Here is a 21,576-nt window from a genome sequence, read left to right on the forward strand (position 1 = left end):
CTTTAAAAAACATCTGGACACTCTGGAGGATCTACTGCACTTTTCTGCTACCATGCTAACGTACTCGTTACAGACAGTGGCATGGATATACTTTTTCAGTCATACAGTATGATGGTTTCCATTTCGGTTAGCACAAGAGCTCTGTAGAACCCTAAGTACAAACTGGTAAAATATGAGTTAAAATTTTCTAATCGGAACATAAAGGCCTGTCTACATGACACAGTACAAACCTTTAGAAATCCCTTAACTAATTCTTAACAGACTGAAATAACTTTTCAACAGTAGTTCACAGAGATACTAACTTAGGATTCTAAAGAAATACTGTTATATTAGTTCTAGTAGAGAATGTGGAAAGACTAGAGCTGACTCCCAGTGGGGCTTTTTCATGTAGCTGGACACTGATTGTAGCTATGCTGCTTTCTAATTCCTTAGTAGTTTGGTCAGACAGCTTAGGTATTCTTGTATGCCATTTTGTTACACAGCATAAGCCTGACAGACTCGTGCAGTTACAGGAATGGACAAACGTTGCAGCAGCGAACTAGGGAAACAATATATGGATTAAGTTTGTAAGGGTTCCATCAGCTGTGTAATACTTTTTACACAGTGGAAGAGCGTGCAGATCAATAATGTGGCTAAGGTGGTCTAGACACCCGGGTTTGCAAGTACACCTGAAAGACTAGGCTTCTTGGACTAATTTCTGACAGATTAAAGGAGAATCAGACACCAGAATTACTTAAGTCAACTAATGCCCTGAGCCAGGTTCATATTTCTCTAAGTCTATTATCTTCAGTAAAACCCTTGGAACGAGGAGTTTGGATCTGTTGGTGGAAAATAGGCATTTGCACATTCTTTATGAAGCCAGGATATGTTTGAATGCTTCCCGGCCTTATGAAACAGTTCAGACCACTGGCTAAGGTGTTAAGGTAGCCCAGACAACAGGCTGCAGACAGATTTACTCAATATCACATGCGTTAATTCCTGCCAGAGGAGAGGAAAATTTGCACCATCTTATTTATCCATAAGATAAATGCCTAGAAGTAACAGTTTCTCTTTATATGTATATAGTTGCCTTCCGATGTTTGACAATCATTTCCTAACGTGATAACCTCTAAGAGTTTAATTTGAAATTTCTGCTCCTCCTGTGTTATAAAACCACAGGAAGAGCTTCTCAGTCCCAAAGGGTGCATCTGCCGCTCTTAACTTGACTGACAGAAGAAGGGCAACTGATGGCATCATGTAGCATATCTTGGTACTACCATAATTAATGTCTCTCCTGCACAAGAGGGGATATAATGGCCTAGGCCCCTTTATGGAATTTACAACATGAAGCCCCAAATCTCCACATCTGAGTGACAGCCAGATATAGCCCTGCTGTGTTAATGTACATGCTGTGTCAATTATCATGCAAAAAGAAAATACCAGCTTCCTTTTTTTAAATGTACAGATGAAGAGACATTTAAGACATAATTTCTACGCTGACCAAAAAGGACGACACAGCTGTGAAATCTGTTAACCATTCAACATGACTTGAGACATTTGTTTTGATTGGTCCTCTATCAAATCCTGCTTACTTCCAAGTTAAAATGCAACCAACTCTGTGAAAACAGACAAGGATGCCCATGCGTGCGTGTGTGTGCACTTCACATATTATGTGCTCTACACAACAACAACCTTACAATCATTATAGTAGTCAGTATCCTTGACCAAACATAAATACAGTCATGTGGCAAACTTACTGGTTTTGTACAATGATTTTTAGCAAAGATGGCTAGACTTCCTTATAATATGTATATATAAAAACACAAAGATACACACATACATGTGTATGTAAATAAACTTATACGAATACATGTATATACATACATTATTTAAAAGGTCTCCAAAGTCTCTTCTCTAAACATATCTTATCAATAAACTAATTCCTAACAGTAGGAATCTGTGTCCTTCACATCTACTGTTTCTACTTTCAGGAGGAAGACGACCATGAGCTACAACCTCCTCACTTTGACGCACATGCTTTTTGGAACAGCTTCCTTTTAACGTCCTAAAGCAGCAGAAGCAGGTTCAGAAGAATCTTTTTTGAAGAATGCAATTTCTTTTGATTTCATTGATTAGTGCTTCAGTATGCTACATCTCTTCATCCTTTCTGTAATGCTGGAAAGAAGTTCAGAACGAGATCTGACCTGGCCAAATAAAATATGCTTGCACTCAGTGTGGTCACCTCTGTCGTTCTTTTTTGTATTGATCAATTCATACACTCACCCTAAATGTCTCTCTCTTTTCTCTCGAATCTTCTTTCTGCCTTCTCATCCAAATGACCTGCTAGCAATTCCCAATGTTTCTATGTAGTGTAAAGAATTTCTTTAAATAGACTAAGCTGGAAGTATACATAGACAACCATAACATCGGTATTCTGGAATGCAATCTTGAAAATAACCACTGCCGCTTGTAAGCACTGTCCCTACCCTTACAACCTATGGTCTTTTGGCTCATGTCTCACAGCAGGGGCATGGAGTCTAGTCTGAGCAGCACTTTTTTTTTTTTTTTTTTAAATAAATATTGTGTTACAACACAGCCGCTGGCAGGAAGTTATATATCAGATCTTTCACGTCTGACTGTAATCTTTATGAACTAAGGGCAAGGCTACTTGGAACAGAAGAATGCCTGGGACTGTGTAGCCCGTTTAAGAGGCTGTTAATTGAAGAATACTCCACTAAGACAGCACTGGTACTTGTGTTCCCAGCAACTTGGTCAGAAGCATCTGTAAGTTGTACACTCTGGCACATAATGATCAATGCTGTCAGTGTGTCTAATGCCACAGAACACACAAACCTTCTCTCCAAGAGAAGTATGTCATCAATGAAACATAAAGAAGATGGAAAACAGGACACCTCAGTTGAAGAATCAACTTGGTATTAAAGTACTGTGGTAAGACATTATTCACATTCCGAGAATAAGAGGGTTCAACTTCGACAGGTTTCCATTTTTTTGTTTTAGGTCTGCCCACACATCATTTCTCAGGCTCATCACGTTCCCCTCAAATAAAATGGCACACAAACTCTTGCCCATTTGATTATAATCTATAATCAGAATCACACTATTTATTATGAAAATACATGTACAGTGGCTTACCATAGCTGTTTCTGAAGTCTCAGATTCTCGGTTTGAATATAGTTAAGGAATAAATTAACATTGATAAGATTTACATTGAAATCTGGGTTTCTGAAACAAGAGGTTTATTTAGGTGCATGACAAATGTATAAAGACTTGCATTAAACTGTAATTGCAAAGCATATCGTTGTTTTTCTGAATATTCAATTAGTTCCTAAATCATTTATTATAGATGAGGCACGCAGGGTATTAATCAGAATTTCTAATAACCAGGAAAGAGAAATCAGTGGTGAATATATGAAATCTCCACGCTCAATCATTTTTACCTTGATGGATGACACTGGCAGGTAGCTGGCACATTAATGAATCTACTAGAAACAGACAGTTAAGAACACACTCCAGTATCTTACATATCCCAGTAGCCTCAATTGGTAAATGATTTCAAGCAAAATTACTACAAAATCTCTCCCTTATTTTTCTTGCCTCAAAAGAGAAATGTCCACCAACAGCAAAGCAGCTTGAGTACAATCCCTACATGTAACTCAGAAAATAACTCACTCTCGAAACACTTAACTAGCAATGAGTTAAACAGAAAAGGAATGCCATCTTCCAGAAGCCTTACAGTAATTTAGAAAGAGGTCCAGCAACATAACCCTACCTGGGAGGTAAAACTAATCCTAGATTTGCATTTGCCATAGGCTCCATTATCTTTCCAGAAAAGCCAAATGTAAATTTCAATAGTTTACCAGATTTTAAAACCCATCGTAGGACATGAATTTTGTGCTCTCACTGGACGGCCTTCAGATACATTCCTGTTTAACAGCTACTTATGCTTTAGTCTGTAGGTAAAAATCCCAAACATCCCAAGGAGAGAAGTAGAGAAGAAAAGCTAAAAGATGATTTTTGAAAGAAGTTCTTAAAACTCTGAGGTGTTCACAATCAATACACAAAGATGAAACAGTGTTTTAAAATGACAAATATGTGTAAAGAATGTAACCCATGAGAGGAGAGTATCGGCGTATGAATTCTATAGGTGTGGATAGACTTATATGGAAACTATGGAACAGGCAGATTCAAACATGAAGAATCTTTAGAATTGCACAATCTATTTCCACTTAAAAGAAAAATTCTGTAAAATTTCCCTGCTGGGCACTTTAAGGATAACAAAATGTTCATAAGAGTAAAAAGATACAATCCTCGCTCACTAGCTCTGGCAGAACATCACTTCAAGACCAAAACGTCCTTCATTTTCTTAGTGAATTGGGTAGAATGCAGTAGAGTGACCTGAATTTATTCCGTGAGCGCTCCTGAACAATCCATGCCTAGCCGAGGCTAAATATGCCATGAATAATTTGACCGAAATGCTTACACTCAAAGGATTGTAACTTACAAGTTTAGCACAAAAAGCACTTCAGTAATTGTTTTTCTTTTCTTTTGCAATGTCTTTCCATACTTTATCATAAGGAAATACAAAATGCTGCACTGTAAATATCACCTTACTTACTGCAAAAGAATCTGAAATATTTCTGACTTTTAAGTTCTGTTGTAAGTCAGGCAAAGCTGTACACAGATTGCAAAAAGATTTCTTACCTTTTCCCCAGCAGCATTCAACACTCAGAGCAGTTAAGTGTCCCATCGCAGATTCTAACACCAGGCTGCAGCTACCAGGACATACTGCATTCTTCTTCAGTGATAAGGGTTTCTGGACAGATGCTGCACCATATACCCCACACAATTTAATATCCAATAAAAGGACAAGATTAAGTATCAACACAAACTGACTTATTTTGCTTTTCTCAATTTGAGGGACAGGAGAATCGTGCAATAAGAATGTTAAGCAAGAGATCTAGGGTGGGTTTTCTTTCCATACTGCTAAATCTACACGTCTACATAAAATGACATGATGCTTCCTCTGTCCCACTTCGGCCTGAATTTCTCCTGTCATCCTGCCTCATATTTCTAAAACTGACTTTCTCTCATTATCTTCTGTCCTCGTTTACAGAGTAGATTTTGGCACCGGAGTCACTGTACAGCTGACACTGAAAGGAAAGGAAAGGCAGTGAGCTAGTGAGCACGTGAAGTAACGTGATTTAGCCATCTGAGCAATTCTCCTGTGATTAAGTGCAGGACAGTGGGCCAAAAGAACTGCCTCATGTTTTCTCGTTATGTCCACCAGCCACAGAACATCTGCACCAAAATGTAACTTGGGTAACACCAGTTCCTTCTACAAGTTGCTCTTCCACACTGAAGTAAGCTCTGCTTCTTCATCATCTTCTTCAGCCCTCATACAAACCAGTTACTGCGCTCCTTTCCTTCCTTTTTCTCATGTGACTTTAAAAGAACTGTTTGGCATTCTTCCTCAATTTCTGCTCAGTATTTTTCTTTCATACTGCCTTTCACTTCTGGAAGGCCAAATTAGTTTCCCGTATTTTTTCAAATCCTTCCTCTACTGGCAGGGACTACAACTCAAGTATCTCCCACTCATTCTCTCTCCTTCCTTTTTCTCCTTTGGTACTGCATCTCTCCATGTCCACCACTTTCTGCCTAGTTGCAAGACCTGTACACCCACTAATTCATCTTCAGAAAAGAGTTCCTGGCCCCACTTCTCAACGTGCAGAAGAGGAACTGCTTTTAAATTTCTCAAACGAATAACCTGGCTGACGCCAATCAAATAAAGATCAGCTGAATGAGGAAGAGGCTGTAGTCTGTGTGCTAGCCTTGCATGCGCTTAGCAGTATGCCAAGGGGAATGAAGCAAGGTAAGCCTGAGTGAATTTTTCTTAAATCAAGACACTAGGGCAGGTCAAAGAAATTGTTTTGTGGGCTGTGCGGTATGCAGGCCTGTTCTACAGACTCTCTCCGCTACTACTTTCAAAATGCAAAAGATATTTTCAGCCTGGCATAGGACTCTCTCTAACATAAACATCCTAAATGCTTAGATTTTTCTTATGGAGGTTAAATGCTGAGACCTTGCTGTCTTTTATCCAAAGGTGTTTGGCATAATTTTCCCTTACAGTTACTCAGCCTATCTCCTTTCATTATTTTTGAATAACAAGCACTGCCAGGAGCTGACGACATAAAGGTTAGCTGCTCTTTGCTGCATCACTAACAAGAAAAGGTATCCATCTTATATTTTTCTTTTCTTTTTCTCCTTTATATGACAGGCTAGAGTAAAGACTTTCTCTCTCTATGTTAGAGGAAAGTTAAAAAACTGGATGCTAATGTCACTCTGATTTTAGACATGAATAAGTACCTAAATCCCCTTCATTCAATACGGAATATTCCACTAAAACTAACTTCTAGAATTCATCTAGAAGTCATGTGAAGAAGGAGAAAACACTAGAAAAAAACCACTTCCCTATACACCGTCTGATTCAGTGTGCCTTAATTTAAGGACCTGGGGAAGTAGTGCAGTACAAACAATTATTTATACTTTTTGCTCACTCTCACCTTGTAAATAAATTTTAAGTTAATAAGCTGCAAAAAAATCTTTGTGGCATAATGCTCAAATTTTCTAAAAAAAAAAAAAAAAGGGTAAATGATCACATGAGACTGACTAGAAAAAACTGTTTATTTTTTAAACAAAATATTAACTGCTGAATCTAAAAACATATAAATTTTTGTCAGACGGTATTAAAATACAAACATGTGAAAGGCTGAGTTTCAACACACCCCTAATAAAATTACTGTTTCTTCCCTCTAATGTTTTTTCACATCAAATATATCAAGACTAAAGGACTAAAGCAGAGAATCAGTAACTACCATGTAGGAAACTTCATTAATGCAGAAAGCTGGATATGTTAGCCCTTCAATATAAAGCTCTGTGCTAGCTTGGGACAAGCATTAACATGCATCAAATACAGCAAAAATGATATGGTGCAATCTGTGACAAAATATCTTTAATTATCCTATAAAAGTAGATTTTGAGACTTAGATCTAATAAAGTACTTGGAAGTCTAAATTACACTTAAATGTTTGTCTAAAATTATAACCCAAAACTAAAGGCTGCTTAGCTACTGCCTGATAACACCCAAATTCATCACCTTGACCTTGAAGTTCCCCATGCTCTAGGAGTTCTGCTTCCAGAGGTATTCAGAACTGCAAGCCTCAGTAGCTTGGAATTGGGGAAGCAGGGGCATCTCTAGGGCTGTATATGGTAAGCTGACTCTGAGCGTGCCCAGTACAGAGGGGAATGGGCCTTAATATGAAAACAAGGCATGTTTTACAGGAGGAAAAGTGGATGTGATTACAGCCATGGGATCTGAAAATTCAACCCAGCCACTGGGTTGAGAAGCCTGGAAAGAAACCTGTAGTCAGAAAGGGAGATAGCACTGAAGAACAAGCATGATTCAAAGGAATCCTTTCCTCAGAAACAAAAGAGCCTTTTTCCATGACCTGTTCTTAGGACTGTTCCTGCCAGTAAGGCTCAACAGATATTCAGTCAAATATATTAAATTGCGGAGAAGAAAGAATCTCCCTCTGATTGGCCCAAAAGGTTCCAGAATCATGCTCCCTTCACTGCTTTTTCCTGTGTAAATGGCACATCTGGAAAGAAAGGTTGAAGAGCAATTAACTGATCACTTAACAGTCAGGGTACCATACTTGGATATAAGAAATGCAAGTTTGAGCCCCATTAAATTAAGAAGGTCATCAATTTTCTGGATTCTACTTTGAGGTCAGGCAAATCCTAATTCTTGCACAACAAAAAGCTCTTTTGGCAGTTATGAAACTAGAAAACTAAATCCCTGGATTATATATTAAACTGTCTTTCAAAACATTGAAATCTTATTTTAAAGAGAAGCAGAGGTTATTAACAGTTTCCTGAACTAATGTGTAAGTTTTCCTCTTCACACATTTTACTTTGAAGAAAAGTTACTTGTTTGAGTAATTTTTTCAGCTACTTCCTACTTTTTACTTTATAGCCTAGCAAAGGTCCTAACGTATTACGCATACAAAATTTGTCACAAATACCAAACTCAATAATGCTCTAACTCCTGAACATCCATGATCTGTAGGTTCCGAAAGGTTAATAAGATAGTTTGTTAACAAAATTTATCAATAGTAACTAACCAAGCATTATGATATACTTTCAGTTTTGTTTTTGAATGCTAAAGTATCCATTTTAAAAATGGGTTACGATAAATACATTTCTACAGAAAAACATCATATAAAATAAGAATGGAGAAAACTTTTTTCATAAATTTATCACATACATTCTATGTTTGCAAGAGTATCATATTTGTGCCTGATACAGGTGGCACTATGAGGATACCTGGTAAAATGGAAAGCTATTTCAATGTCTGAATATTAAGTTAAATAATAAATATTTTTACATTGCCTGCCTTCTCTGTATAAAACCTGTGATTACAACTGACTGAAATATATAATATCAAAATACTTCCGCTGCTCAGATACAAAGTGTTGATATTCATTAAGCCTATTCTTAAATGCTCAAAAAACATTTATGCAAAGTTAAAAATACTATTTTGTTTTGTATCTTATCTACACCTAAATTACTGGCAACAGACTAATTTCTAGTAAAACACCTACCACATATTGGGTGAAGTTTTCAAAATACTAAAAATTTAGGACTACATGCAATACAGGCAAACATTCATACATAACTTTTGTAATCATTTTTGTACTAAAAGTTTGTATGAGGCATATAAACTATAACTTAAAATAACTGAGCTGCCTACTGATAGCAGCATAGCTTGTGATCAAGCATGCTGTCAGGCATCCATACAAGTTACGGTTCCAGCTCTGTACTCACTTTTGTCCATGGTCTTATGCTTCAAAAAACTTTAAGTTTTATTCTTATCTATCCAGTTAATTTATGTTTAGAATTTTTAATTTCTACTGTAATAAATATCGTAGTCTTAGAAAATAACTTTCTACATTTAGTTTCTATATATATTACTTTTCTACTTAATGCTCTACATTTAAGTCTCCTTGTATGTGAGATACAGATAACTGTCTCATATTTTAAAGAACTTTATGACCTCCAGACGACAAGTCAGAAATGAAAATTGATTTCAATTATCATTATTCTTATACAAAACTAACCTTAGAATTTTGAACCTGCAACAGTTCAGTTGAGTCATAATCTCTTTTTTGGTCCCAAAATAGGAAAGGAAATACCATCCTGATCTCTGCAAAATATCACCAGAAAATCCCTATGATTCTAGTGAGGAATTTGAAAAGAACAATTGACCTATGAAATTTTATTGAAATATAGAAACAATTTTTATATGCAAAAAAAGATTCAGTTCCAGCAATTTGCAGTTTCATCTTCACCTCACAACTATAGTTCCCAGGTACTTTTGAAATGGTCTGCTGTGGTTGTTGGAGAAATATTAAGTAATTCTTTCAGTATTTTTGTGTGTCTTTCTAGGCTCAGAGACTACATAAATGAAATTAAAGGCAGTTGACAAAACAGAGTTGAAATAAAAGTACAGTAAGACTTATAGTGAAGGCAAGTATCAATTACAGCAAGTATTTGTCCTTAGATAGACACCCTAACGTGCAGGTTGGGTTCATTTTGTCCTCATCAGTATTATTAAATACATATAATGTAATGGCTAGTTAAATGAATGACTTAGACCTGTGACCTAAAGAATACTGTCAATAGCTGCTACAAGGATCAGCCTATTCATAATATTCAAGATTTATCACTTATAACCGAAAAAATACACACATTCAGAAAAATATAATCAGATTTGCATAATATGTAGTAGCTTATGAACACTTTATGATCATCCATTTTATACTGACTTCCCACCAAACAGAGTCAAGCTAAATGTCATGTTACAATAGCTGAAGTTCTTCATAGGACTGGCATGCCTATCTGAAAGGTCACCTCCCTCCATGACCACATCTATTTGAAACTTTAATGATATCAGCTACTAGAGGAAACTTCTTTTTATGAGACAAAATTTTTCTGAAGAAAGCCACTAGTGCCAGGGAGTTTTCTCCCACAAAACATAAGAATGACTGTGGACCCCCTTCCTTTTGCCTCCCTATCTCTACCAGTACCGAACAGATATGGGAAGTACTGAACAGCATAGCGATGATGCCATATATGCATTCTGCTGGAATTAAGAATCTCTGCTCGTGTAACTATAAAAGTCCTGTTAATGAGAACTACAAGCTTCACTTGAAGTAGAAAATGAACAGTTACTCAAATGTTTATTAAGCACACCCTTAATTTTGCAAGTCAATGCAGGTTGTGGTAAATGCTTGCATTCTGAAATATTCAAAGAGCTCATGAGTTATCTACCCAACTCTCCTGAACTACTACTGTGGCCAAACACAAGATTTACAAAAACATCTGTTTTCAACCTATTAGCAGCTGAAAATAACCATAAAGGCCAATAAAATAAGCAATAAAGAAACTGAAAGGGGAAATAGGTAGCAATTATGCCACAATCCCATACTGGGTTTAATCCTAATCGGTGTAAAAATCCTCATGTTTGAAATAAATCCTCATGATACATTTTTCACCCTTCTAAGAAAAGAGTGGTTTATTATCAAAGCAAAGAATATTAGTAAGTGCACTACAGCATAGCATACAGTGTTCAGTATTTTTGCTCTTGATATGATTTTTATACTTTAGATAATTCTCAATCTGAAAGTTCCCAGTTGAGATATACTTTTGAGTATGTTCAGTCTTCTCACATTACTGTGCAATAGCATTTCTGAGAATGGATATAATTCCTGTAATCAGCAAGCTGCTTCAGGTACATATCGGAGGGCCATCTGTGCATCTCTACAAAATTGCGTTCATCCGCTAAAGAAAGCGATAAATGAATTAAACATAGTATACAAACACACAGGCAAAGGTGCACTAGCTGGAAAAATAAATCTTTGAAAATAGGTTTAGAAACATTAAGGATATAAATACAACAAAAAAGTAAAGTTAAGACAAGTGCTGTCCATTTTGCCTAAGTCTTGTACATAATGTAAAAATTTACTATATGACATTCCTTTGCTATTAAGCCAGCCATAAATTATCTACTTTTTAAAATGAATACAAGACACGTTAAAGAGAGCAAAGAGATCACCTTAGAGGTGCATGTTCTTTATCCACAGAAGACAACCAGGAAATCAACAGTGAGAGCTTCTCTACGCTGCAACACTACCAAGGAATGCAGTTCAATCTCTATACCAACGGTTTGTGTCAAGATCATTACAAAAAGCAAGGGGAAGAATTAAGAATTTAGTAAGATTTGTCTTTTGATTCCACATGTTTTTGTCTCTGATAAAATAAAAACTTAACAGAATTTTAAGTTATGTTATTTAGGTGAATTCTGTCTGACTTTATAAAAGTAAGCTTTTTCACCCCTATGCCCCAGCCTTTTCTGAATCAGTCTGCAGCAGCGATTGCCCAGTCTTTTTAGAGATTCAGACCATCCAGAACAGAGAGTAAAGGACAGCAGAGAGACCTGCAGCTTGAGAAATGGTGAAGTCAGGCCACTGACTGGGCAACAGGCAGACTATTTCATTTGTCTTATGCAAAATGCAGAGTTGCACTTGAAGATTTTAACTTTAAGAAAGTAACTGTACAAATCACCTACCTCATGTACCATTGTTCTTCTTGAAACTTAATGGAAATGAAGACTAAGCATCCTTTTTAATGAAAAAAACAAGGTCACCTACCAATAGTTGCTGTTCTTTGAGAAGTACGCTCTGCATCTGAATTCTAACTGTGAGAGTATCTGCGCTCTGACAAACCAGAAAAGAATGTTTTTTCCCTATTGTACACATATTTACATATGCACTTTTATTTCTTTGCTCCATCTTGCCCAGTGCAAAGCCTATGCAGCAGAGCATGTCTACTTCTCAGTAAAGAATCATCTGGAAGAGCCTCAGAGAAAAAGAGAAAAGCAAAGGGCAGACTAACGTGCATGTAGACAGCACATCCCAAAGAATACCAATTACTGGGAAGGTACCCCTTCTCTTTGGGTGAATCCACACATGCTTTCTACCGGTGGCTGACTCCAAACAGTCCCTCTGGTAACAGTCACCTGGCAGAGATTTAAAAAACTTCATCAAACAACCAACAACTGTAGTACTGCTGTGCATCAGCCCTGGGTGCTTCAGGAATGGTGAAAGCCTAGAGGAAACTCCCTGTGATCACACAGCAAATATTCAGTATGGAAATACTGTACAGCTCATCCCTTAGGTCACTTGGGCTCTGTTAGAACACATTCTGATCCTTATCGGAAACATCACTTGCACACTTTCATAAGAGGTTCATATGCAACCTAATGTCCATCTGGATAACTGCAACGTGGAGATAAAAGAGCTCTTAGAACTTTTCATAGTAGAAACAAACAGCTTAAGAAACAAACTTCTTAAAAGGTCTGGATCTACAAAGAGAAAAAAAGAGCTCCTTGCTGCTGCTGCTGCTGCTGTGAAGCAGTTCAGCCCTAAAAGTACAAGACTTTAGGAAGGCTACCTAAAGATAAATCTTCTGCCTGACAGAAATCTGGCACAACCAAGATATAAATTTAAGGTGAGCATGAAGAGACACGCTGTCCTTGAAGAATGCAAAGTACATTAGAGGTTACCTATGAAAGCCTGAATCTCTCACATTGTTCTGACAGAAGTGATACCACCTTTCTAGACAAGAGGAGACAGGGGAAAGTTTTTAAGAGAGAGAATCCCATGGAAAAAACAGCACAAAACTGATACCCTACTGCGGAAATGGAAAACGAGTAAGCAGATGTGCCTACATCAAGCCCTGGAAGAATCTAGAAGCCTTTGAGTCTCTAGTCCCATACCTCCCAAATGGGAGACAGAGACTTTACCAGACACCTGAAACTTTACCAGACTGAGCGGAAGACCTGATTCCTTGAACTTCAAGAGAGAACCTCAGGATGGTTGAGATCAAAGTCCTGAAGGAAGGAAGTTACCAAAGAGTATTTTCAAACACAGTCCACCACCTGAGCCAACAAGGAAGTGAAGCAAACCAAGTTCTACATGGACTGAACCTACTTGTAGCTGACATCCATCAGCAGAGGTTTTCTGATCTCTCATTTGTAATCCAGATTTGCAGTCCAGCTCTCCTTTATAAAATGGGCATTTCAGAATCTGGGCAGACGGACCACTGAGAGGCAGATAACACTGGAATTGCCCTATGTCCCAAACAAAGCAAAGGGGACAAAGCTCTACGTTTTTTGTTTGTAACAAACAACCACAAAGTCATCCGTCATCACATGCATACGTGAGCCTTGGAAATGAGGAAAGACGACCTTTAACATATTTTGGACTGAATAGCGTTTCAGCCCACTGATAAGAAAATTCCGTTTTGAAAACACTGGCCCTGTACCAACAGTCTGAATACTATCTGCAGGCAGAAGTGACACATCCATTGAGATCACCTTCATCAGAGTGATGAACAAATATTCCCCCACAGACAATGGGCAAAACATTCTAGAATTACACGTCAGGAAATAAATATACTCTCTTCTGGAAAATAAACATCAATTCCCTGGAACAACTTGGATTTATTTACTTGAATTAGCATCCGTTAGCTATTTGATTTCTTAAAATCTGCTGGAGAATACCACAAGAAACCTCTTTCCTACCTAAAAAAAAATACCTTAATCAAAAGCTATTGGAAGTATCTCATTATCTTGAGTCAAATGTATAAACTAAACAAAGTACATGCTTAAAGGCATGGAAGTGTTGAAATATAAGAAGCAAACTGCCCTAGCCAATTCAGCAATAGGTGGGAACCTAGTCTTCAGCATAGGAACCAAAAGACAAGTGGATGCAGTGCTAGCTGTGTTACTCTCCCTTAGAAGGTTGATGGACCATCTGGCTCAGAATGACTTTGGACTGGATTAGACTGTATATCCTAAAAAAGTCTTATTCATTTCCTTATGCAGAAGTAGCATTATTCAGTATCTCATTTCTAATCCAAGTAGAACTGAAAGATATTTCTTTAAAAAAAAAAAAAAAACGGTAAACTACCTGAGAGATCTTGAAATTCTGGCTTTTGACTGAAGATGAGGTAGTTAGTGGCAATAAAATGAAGAAGCCAAGTCGAAAGGCAATCAGAATTGTGAAACTGCAAGAAGAAAGGAAATACAAACAACATTTGAATACTATCAGATCTAAAAGTAGGAGAGGAAAAAAAAATTAATACAGCTTACATGCCAAAATATATTATTTTGGATTACAGCTGTCCACACAGCAGTTTATTAAATAAAGTCTTGACAGTAGGAGATAAAGAAGAAAAAGTGATTGAAGGAAATATGTAAACAGATGCAGACCCATGAACAAATTCTAAAACTTCCCTCCCCCTAGCTGTGTGACCTAACCCCAGTGCTACAGATTCTTGCTTTTCTCTATGTCTCCTTTTGGTCCCATGAATCTGGGATATACTTTGCTTCTGCACAGCAGCAGAACTTCAGAAAAAGAAAGGTGAGGCGTGTCACCTTCCTCCTCTCTGTCTTGGTGAGCTGCATAGTCTCAGAGCTATTGTGCTTTGAACTCTCTTGGGCACAAAAGGCACTCTGGGTATCCTATTTTATAAGTCAGGTTTTTCATGTCAGGTTATTACATTAAGGACACCGTCACTCTAACTCCGACATGCATTTTAAAGGAAAATGGCAGCCAGGACTGTATTTTTGTAAAAAGCTTAATACTGGCAGGAGTCTTTTAGAACCATTATGCAAACACCAACTGGGTGAAACCGCACACAGGTCAGACAGTACACTCAGTTTTGGATTTTTGGATCCTGATTAGTATATTTGGCATGAATTAGGTTCTGCACTGCTCAGTCCTCTCACAACCTTTTTGTATTAGTACTGCGTAAAGCTTTCGCACCCCTGGGGAATCTGAGGCCATGAAATATGGTAACTGGAACCCTGTGGTACCCTACAGTGCTAGGCAGCAGTTGTGTGAAAGTTTTAGCACACATCTATACTGCACTTGAGTTATTTAGCTCAAGGTGGATTTTGAAATAGAAGTAAACAAAATACAGTGATATTCATGGTTAAAAACTTGGTAAGAAATTATATGGTGTTGCCAGTGAAGGAAAGATCACGGTCTACGCATTTACTGCATTTACACATCATCTCTGACAGAAGTTATCATTACGCTGAACTACCGCAGTGTGTTTTTGATGAACAAAATCAGATAGAACATGCTATGACTGCATACCCTACAGTAAAGTTTTTACTTCTTAAAGAAATGAAGGGCTGCAAAAGTCTCGTCAGGCCATATTTCAGCCACTCATGCGACACTTAAAATCTTTGATTAACAGACAATATATCAATGTTGGTCCTTGAAATCTGAAAGATCATCTTAAAAATCTTAACAATTATGTTTTAAAAACAAAAAAAATCTATCATTTAGAATCAACATATATAGTCTTATGTAATGTAAAAAATACGTACCTTAGCTTTTCTGAGCAAGCTAACAATACTGAGTCTTGTTGAGGCCAATTCTCTGCTAGGCATACTCTGAAGCTGTGTGATAATATAAAGCTCACAAATATGTTGGAGTCTCGTTACTTGGTACATCTCAGCACAAATCAAGAGAGACATAGCTTGGAGAATACTAGCTGAAAAACAACAAAACAATAAAATAAATTACATTTATTTTACTTTTTTGACAAGATGATGAAAGCCACTTTTCATAGTTTAACAATGCACACAAAATCACACTGCTGTTGATTCCCTCCTTTTTCACTATTATTAGTGTTTGCTACATCACTTCAACAGATAAACTAATGTGCAGCAAGAGAGTAGTTAGTGGCTTTTCAGAAGGCAAGTGTAACAGATTGCATTCTATTGACTACATAGTCATATATATCTTAAGGATGCTAAGACAAATGCTGCTGGTCTATTTAAAGGGAGTGATAATTCATAAAAGGATTTAGCCTTCTAACTTTTCTTTCAAAAAAAGAAACCTCTCTAAAATATGTAAAAGAAAATAGAACAGTAAGATTTAAGAGAAACAGAGTAATAATTCTTTTTAAAAATACGATATACTGTTTCCATATTTAAACTGATGGACAAGGAAATGTTAGATTAAAAAAAGAAAAGATGGAAAACCTAAGAGCAAGATAGAAATTTTTAAAAAAGAAAACCAAAACAAAAATATGTATCACACCACCATTCCTTCTATAAAAGGAAAATTATCTGAATTTAAATAAGATTTCAGATTTAGTTTCAGATTTTTAGATACCGTTCTCACTAAGAAAACCAATGTTTAAGAAACTAAGAGTATTTTAGCTCAATTATTCTTGCCAAATACTCTAGTTCATATAATTTCTCTGGTGTTATATATAAATAAGATATCCATTTATATGAATAAGGTATTTTGGCAATTTAAGCTTATTTATATTAAACTTCACAAAATATATGCCAAACTAATTGACAAATTTGAAATAAAACCTAGAACTAAGATTAGAAACTGATATTCTTTCTCTTGTAGAAAGAGAATTCCAGAAGATTGAATGGCCCAGAAAGAAAACCACACATTTTTTAGAGTCTTGCTAACTAAGCAGAAGATAACTACAGTGTTTTATTAGTTGTATTCATACTGGCTGCTTGCTGATTTTACTTGAATAATACAAATTTTCTAACTGTAAAATATGAAAAAAAATCTTTTTCCTGAGGCAGATCATACAGGAAAATATTGGCATGTTTCCATTAAGTAACAAATATTTTCAGAATATACCAGATCTTTAATTGAAAATATTTCCACTAATGTAAAGCAGGTTTTCTAGTGACTTTACAGTATCTAGTACACTGGGAGAAATTCTGCATTACAACATTTTACACTAAAGATAAATACTTATCAGGGGACAAGAAAAGAAGGGGAACTAAAAGATCCTGCTACTTTGGTCTCTATCCCTTCTTTCTCCATGCCTCAGTGGGAGAAAAATGTGTAGCAGATGCACGTGTACTTTTAAATTTGCTTACCTGGACAACAGGAGTCGGTATAGAGATACTCCAGAAAGGAGAGGAAAGTGTCTTTGGAAACCCCATACACTGGAACCAAAATATTATTTGCTTCTAGATAGTTACCATTAAACATAGCTGCCATTACCTCACAGCGAGCCACCAGAACTGCTCTGTGGGCTGGTACAGTTGTACCTGCAAGATTTGTGACAAAAGTTTAAGATAAACTTATACACATGGTAAGATTTTGATATTAAGGTTCATATAATTTTTACACAACACAGAGCTTGATTTAAAACACTTTTATAGAGTGTTTGAAATAAAAATATCAAATAGATAATTAATAACACATTTACTCGGTACCAGTCAATATCTACATATATACAGTAGCCACCAACAAACAAAAATAGCATATTAACAGATTAGACCTTAAAAAGAAATACCAAATTTATTACTACAACCTGCTCCCAACAGCAGGTGTTCCAAATAGGGTAAGCTTTATCAGACAGAAACAGGCCTTCAACTAGCATAACATCTGACACTATTGGAATTACAGCAGCTTACACTAACTCAACTTCTGATCTGGTATAAATATGCAATCTTGCTAATGCTTATGTGTATGAATTATTCATGTTCATTAGGGATCCCACTGGTAATGAATGTGAGTAGCATTCTAGAAATCAAACGTCCATGCAACCACAGAAAATAGAGAAAGGCAAATTTTCACAGATGAAATTCCATTAAGTCAGGAGTATTTATCTGAACTTAAGTATTTTACCCAAAAGGAATTTCTTGATGTTCTCTTACAAATAATGCACTATTCCAGAAGTTATTCCATTTTGTAATATTTACAAGTAAACCATTTATTTTACTACAGCACTTTGAAGATCTAATAAGGTTAACAGTCCAGTGCAGTACAGTCTTTTCATGAAAACATTTGCAGACTAAGAGGCCATTCCTGACTCCTTGAGCTCACACGGACTTCTGCAGAGTCCAGCTGAACTCAATAATCCAATCCAATACACAAAAAACTGCCAAACTAACATTAGACAGACCAGCAACTAAAGACAGAATGAGAATTTACAGTCAAACATAAAAAATCATAAAAATTATTATAAACAGATTAACTGACATTTAAGATACTACATATACTTAGATATAGATTCTAATCTAAATTTCCTCCTCAGTCACATCCCTGCCACCCAGCTAATTCCTTGAAGGCAGCTGTCACTTTTTCATTTTCATTCCATTTCTATTCATCTTTGTTTCTACTTTCAAATTGTCTAACCTGCATACAAAATCAACATTTCTATATACAGAAAACACAGGTAAATAGTATTATGTATTTTTATATTATGTAATATGAACACTGTGCAATACAGATGTTATATAAAATAGGTGTGCATTTTTGTATCTGCATGCAATTGTATATTCACCTACTAATTAGGAGGTTCGATCCCATTATGAGTCTTTACACAAGCTTAATGGGCTCCCATTTTTAATGGTACACAACCACTTTTGGTACACAACCAACTCCCAGCATTCAAGGAATTCGGCATAGACTTTAAAATCTATTTGCCAGACCAAGACTAAAGTCTTCAATTTGTCTTAGTGATTATTCAACTCATACAATTATTATTGTGCCTGATGAAGTAGGAAAAAAACTTGGGAGAATTATCAAGCATTAAAAAAAAAAAAAACAGCCAACGTGGTGAGTGGATAGGCATACTTTTTTTTTCAAGTAAATGTCAACTGATTCAACAGCAATTTTTTTCTATAAAATATACAGTGGTGCTACGATACCATCAACTTCCCACAAACCCTCTCTCAAGAATGGGACATTGAGCTGAATTGTTTAAGTCATCAAACTCGGCCTTAGTACTTTGTTCTCTTTTTCAAAGGTCTTTCTGTTTTTCCTGCATATTAAACAGAACATCTAGAAAGAATCTGCTTGTCCCCATGTGCTTATTTTTGAGGGATTAATGCTCCATATTTGGCTCTGAGATTTAAAGCTGAAGATAATTAAACAATTGTCTAATCCTAAAAGACCATTTCTGTACAGAGGCTGGGTGTGGACAAATCAAGAAAAACATTAGCATTTAAAAAACATCTCATTCTTATTCTCACAAAGCATGCAATGCTGTTTTTCCATCTCTCTTTTTATTTTTAAGGGTGAATGCATGTAATTTCCAGCAAATTCATCCATGATAATCTAATACATTGGTACATTCTTTACAGACAAAAAAGGAACAACAAATAGTTTCACTTGTGCGGTTCCTTCCTGTACTTTTGCCAAGGAGTACTTAGCAGTCTTTGTAAGTAGATTTATGAAACTTCACCAACAATCTCTCTAAGTTAACAAGGTAGAAATATCCTAAAGACACTAGTATTAGACTAAACTGTGTAGAAGGCTAGATCCTCCAAGCTATTTCAGTGGCATGAAGAAAGTGAATGCTGGCTGTCTCTCTCCAATTCATAATTTCCTCAGTAAAATGTGAAAGGATTTCAAGTAAAAAGCAACTAAGGGAAGCTAGCCTCTGCTCCCCAAAATCACTTTAGTATACATTTTACTCATAGCTGTGAAGAGGAATAGATGCTTATTGTTGTCTCTCAACAGATTTTTTAAAAAACATTTTAAATGTTTGTTTTCACACTCATAGTATTAAGCAGTAGGCAGCTATAACACAGGGTTTCACAAGGATGAAAGCTGCTCTCATAAGGAGTCGTCTGTCATAAGGCAATTGTGGAGTGCTGTACTGTAGAGAACTGTAATAGAAACGTTAAGATTGATATACAAATATCTAGGCATGGAAACACCAGAAGCAAGGGCAACAAAAATGGCACGTGTTGATGGCCCCAAACTAGCAGCTCATCAAAATCCCAGCACACCTAAGCGCATTTCTAAGGACAGCCAGGTTAGGAGAAAAAGGGCAGTGAATAAATCCTAAAGACACAGCGGTGAGACATGTCAGCTTCTAAAGGGCACAGAAAGGCACATCCAAAGCCAGCACCAACCAAAGTGGTATATCGGGAAATGGGATCAGCAGAAAATAGCCAACATTCCTTGTCCTGTCACTGCAAGGAAACTAGACCAGACCACCTGAATACATGCGTCACAGAGCCTGAAAGGTGGACAGACCACTTGCACATGTCTGGGTGCTTTTATGTATGTAGACACGAGAATGCGAGTGAGTGAAAAAAAAATTTTAAATAAAATCACCATACATCTACTATGACATCTCTCATTTAGCATTGCTACACTGTTGCTATACTGTTGCAACAGCATTTCTTGCAGTAGATGCATCACTTTACTAAGCCTGTAAGAAGTATGCTTGAATTATAGGGACACAAAGTCTACCCCTGAAGGCAGATACCATTTGTAGAGGCTCATGTCTGATAAACTGCGTTACAAGTGGACACTGCTCTAAAGTACCAGTACAGAGCAGTGTTATCGCTAAGCAAATAACTGGTTTTCACAATGATAAATAAACGTATACATCTTCTTAGTTTTGACTTTAATGCAGATGCAACAGAAAATATATAATCAGCTCAATTTTCCACTTTCTTACAGAGAGGATAAATGTTGGAGACACATATGCATCCAAAGCAACAAGAACAGATGTACCGCACCTTGTATTTTGAAGATGACATCAGCTAGCACAGATGTATTAAAGAAAAGCCTGAGAGAAGTATTACACATTCGTTTTATCTGGTGAGATCTGCAGTCCTTTAAATTGTTGAGCTGCAAAATAAATAATTAATAAAATACTGTCATGTATAATACCTCACAGGATAAATGACTACGAGATATCATTTATATGGGGAGACTAAACAACAGCCTTTCACTTTATCTTTTACATTCTTTTGCTAGAGCTACTCAACCACATCTCTCATGCATATAATTCTGAAATGATTGTTGACTTTTCCTTTCCTGTTTCTCATGGTGTAACAGATCTAAAGCATGTCTGCCACACCCACACATTCTGAGTCTTGTCCTAATATTCTTTGACCTATTACAAATTCTTCCATCTGCCATCTCTGGGCAGGTTTACGCAGCATTACAAATTTGTTCAAGTCCAAACATTATTCATACACACACAGTTTGAACATAAAGCTGTACTAACACAAGCTTTGAGATACTGCGGGAAGAGCATTAATGTCCATGTGTGAGTTGTGCAGATATAAGCACACACATTTCTGCACTGTGCCAGAGCTGCCCATACTGTGGCTACATATTCCCTCCATAGCAATGCCACACGCTGATTTGAGGCAGCCAAAAAGTCAGGTTTGTTACTAGACAAGTCCTGAGATTGCCTGCCACAAAGGCAAACGGATTTCACAGGCCTTACCATTGACTTCTAATAACGTGGGCATGCCAGAATTGAGATCCTCAAAGCTTAGTATGTTAAGCTACTTTTTTTCCAATTTTTTCTTCATTTAAAAATGGAGTTTAAAACTACCATTCTGTATCTAAAAAGAACAATATCAAAATCATGTTGCTAGATTACGGGAAATGAAATCCAGATGAAGTTGAATTAACTCTT

At 36.6% G+C, this 21,576-nt stretch overlaps 1 protein-coding gene and 1 long non-coding RNA gene across 5 annotated transcripts in view; one reads left to right on the plus strand and one right to left on the minus strand.

Annotated features, from left to right (window-relative positions):
* Window positions 1–5,410: 5,410 nt before the first annotated feature.
* On the plus strand, window positions 5,411–20,706 carry LOC138064709 (uncharacterized). The gene is made up of 3 exons (XR_011137951.1): window positions 5,411–5,869; window positions 11,202–11,331; window positions 20,604–20,706. It is a non-coding gene; the product is annotated as an uncharacterized lncRNA (long non-coding RNA).
* Window positions 6,665–21,576, minus strand: part of RHOBTB3 (Rho related BTB domain containing 3) — a 41,912-nt gene continuing 27,000 nt past the window's right edge. For all 4 annotated transcript variants that reach the window (XM_068928508.1, XM_068928509.1, XM_068928510.1 and 1 more), the window contains 5 exons: window positions 20,663–20,774; window positions 17,054–17,227; window positions 15,521–15,687; window positions 14,091–14,187; window positions 6,665–10,899 (listed from right to left, as the gene is read on the minus strand). In XM_068928508.1, the coding sequence (XP_068784609.1) occupies window positions 10,784–10,899; window positions 14,091–14,187; window positions 15,521–15,687; window positions 17,054–17,227; window positions 20,663–20,774 (666 nt within the window). In that variant the 3' untranslated portion in view covers window positions 6,665–10,783. The remainder of the gene's footprint in view (window positions 10,900–14,090; window positions 14,188–15,520; window positions 15,688–17,053; window positions 17,228–20,662; window positions 20,775–21,576) is intronic.

This window comes from Struthio camelus, chromosome Z (assembly GCF_040807025.1).
Source record: "Struthio camelus isolate bStrCam1 chromosome Z, bStrCam1.hap1, whole genome shotgun sequence".
Lineage (NCBI taxonomy): Eukaryota > Metazoa > Chordata > Aves > Struthioniformes > Struthionidae > Struthio > Struthio camelus.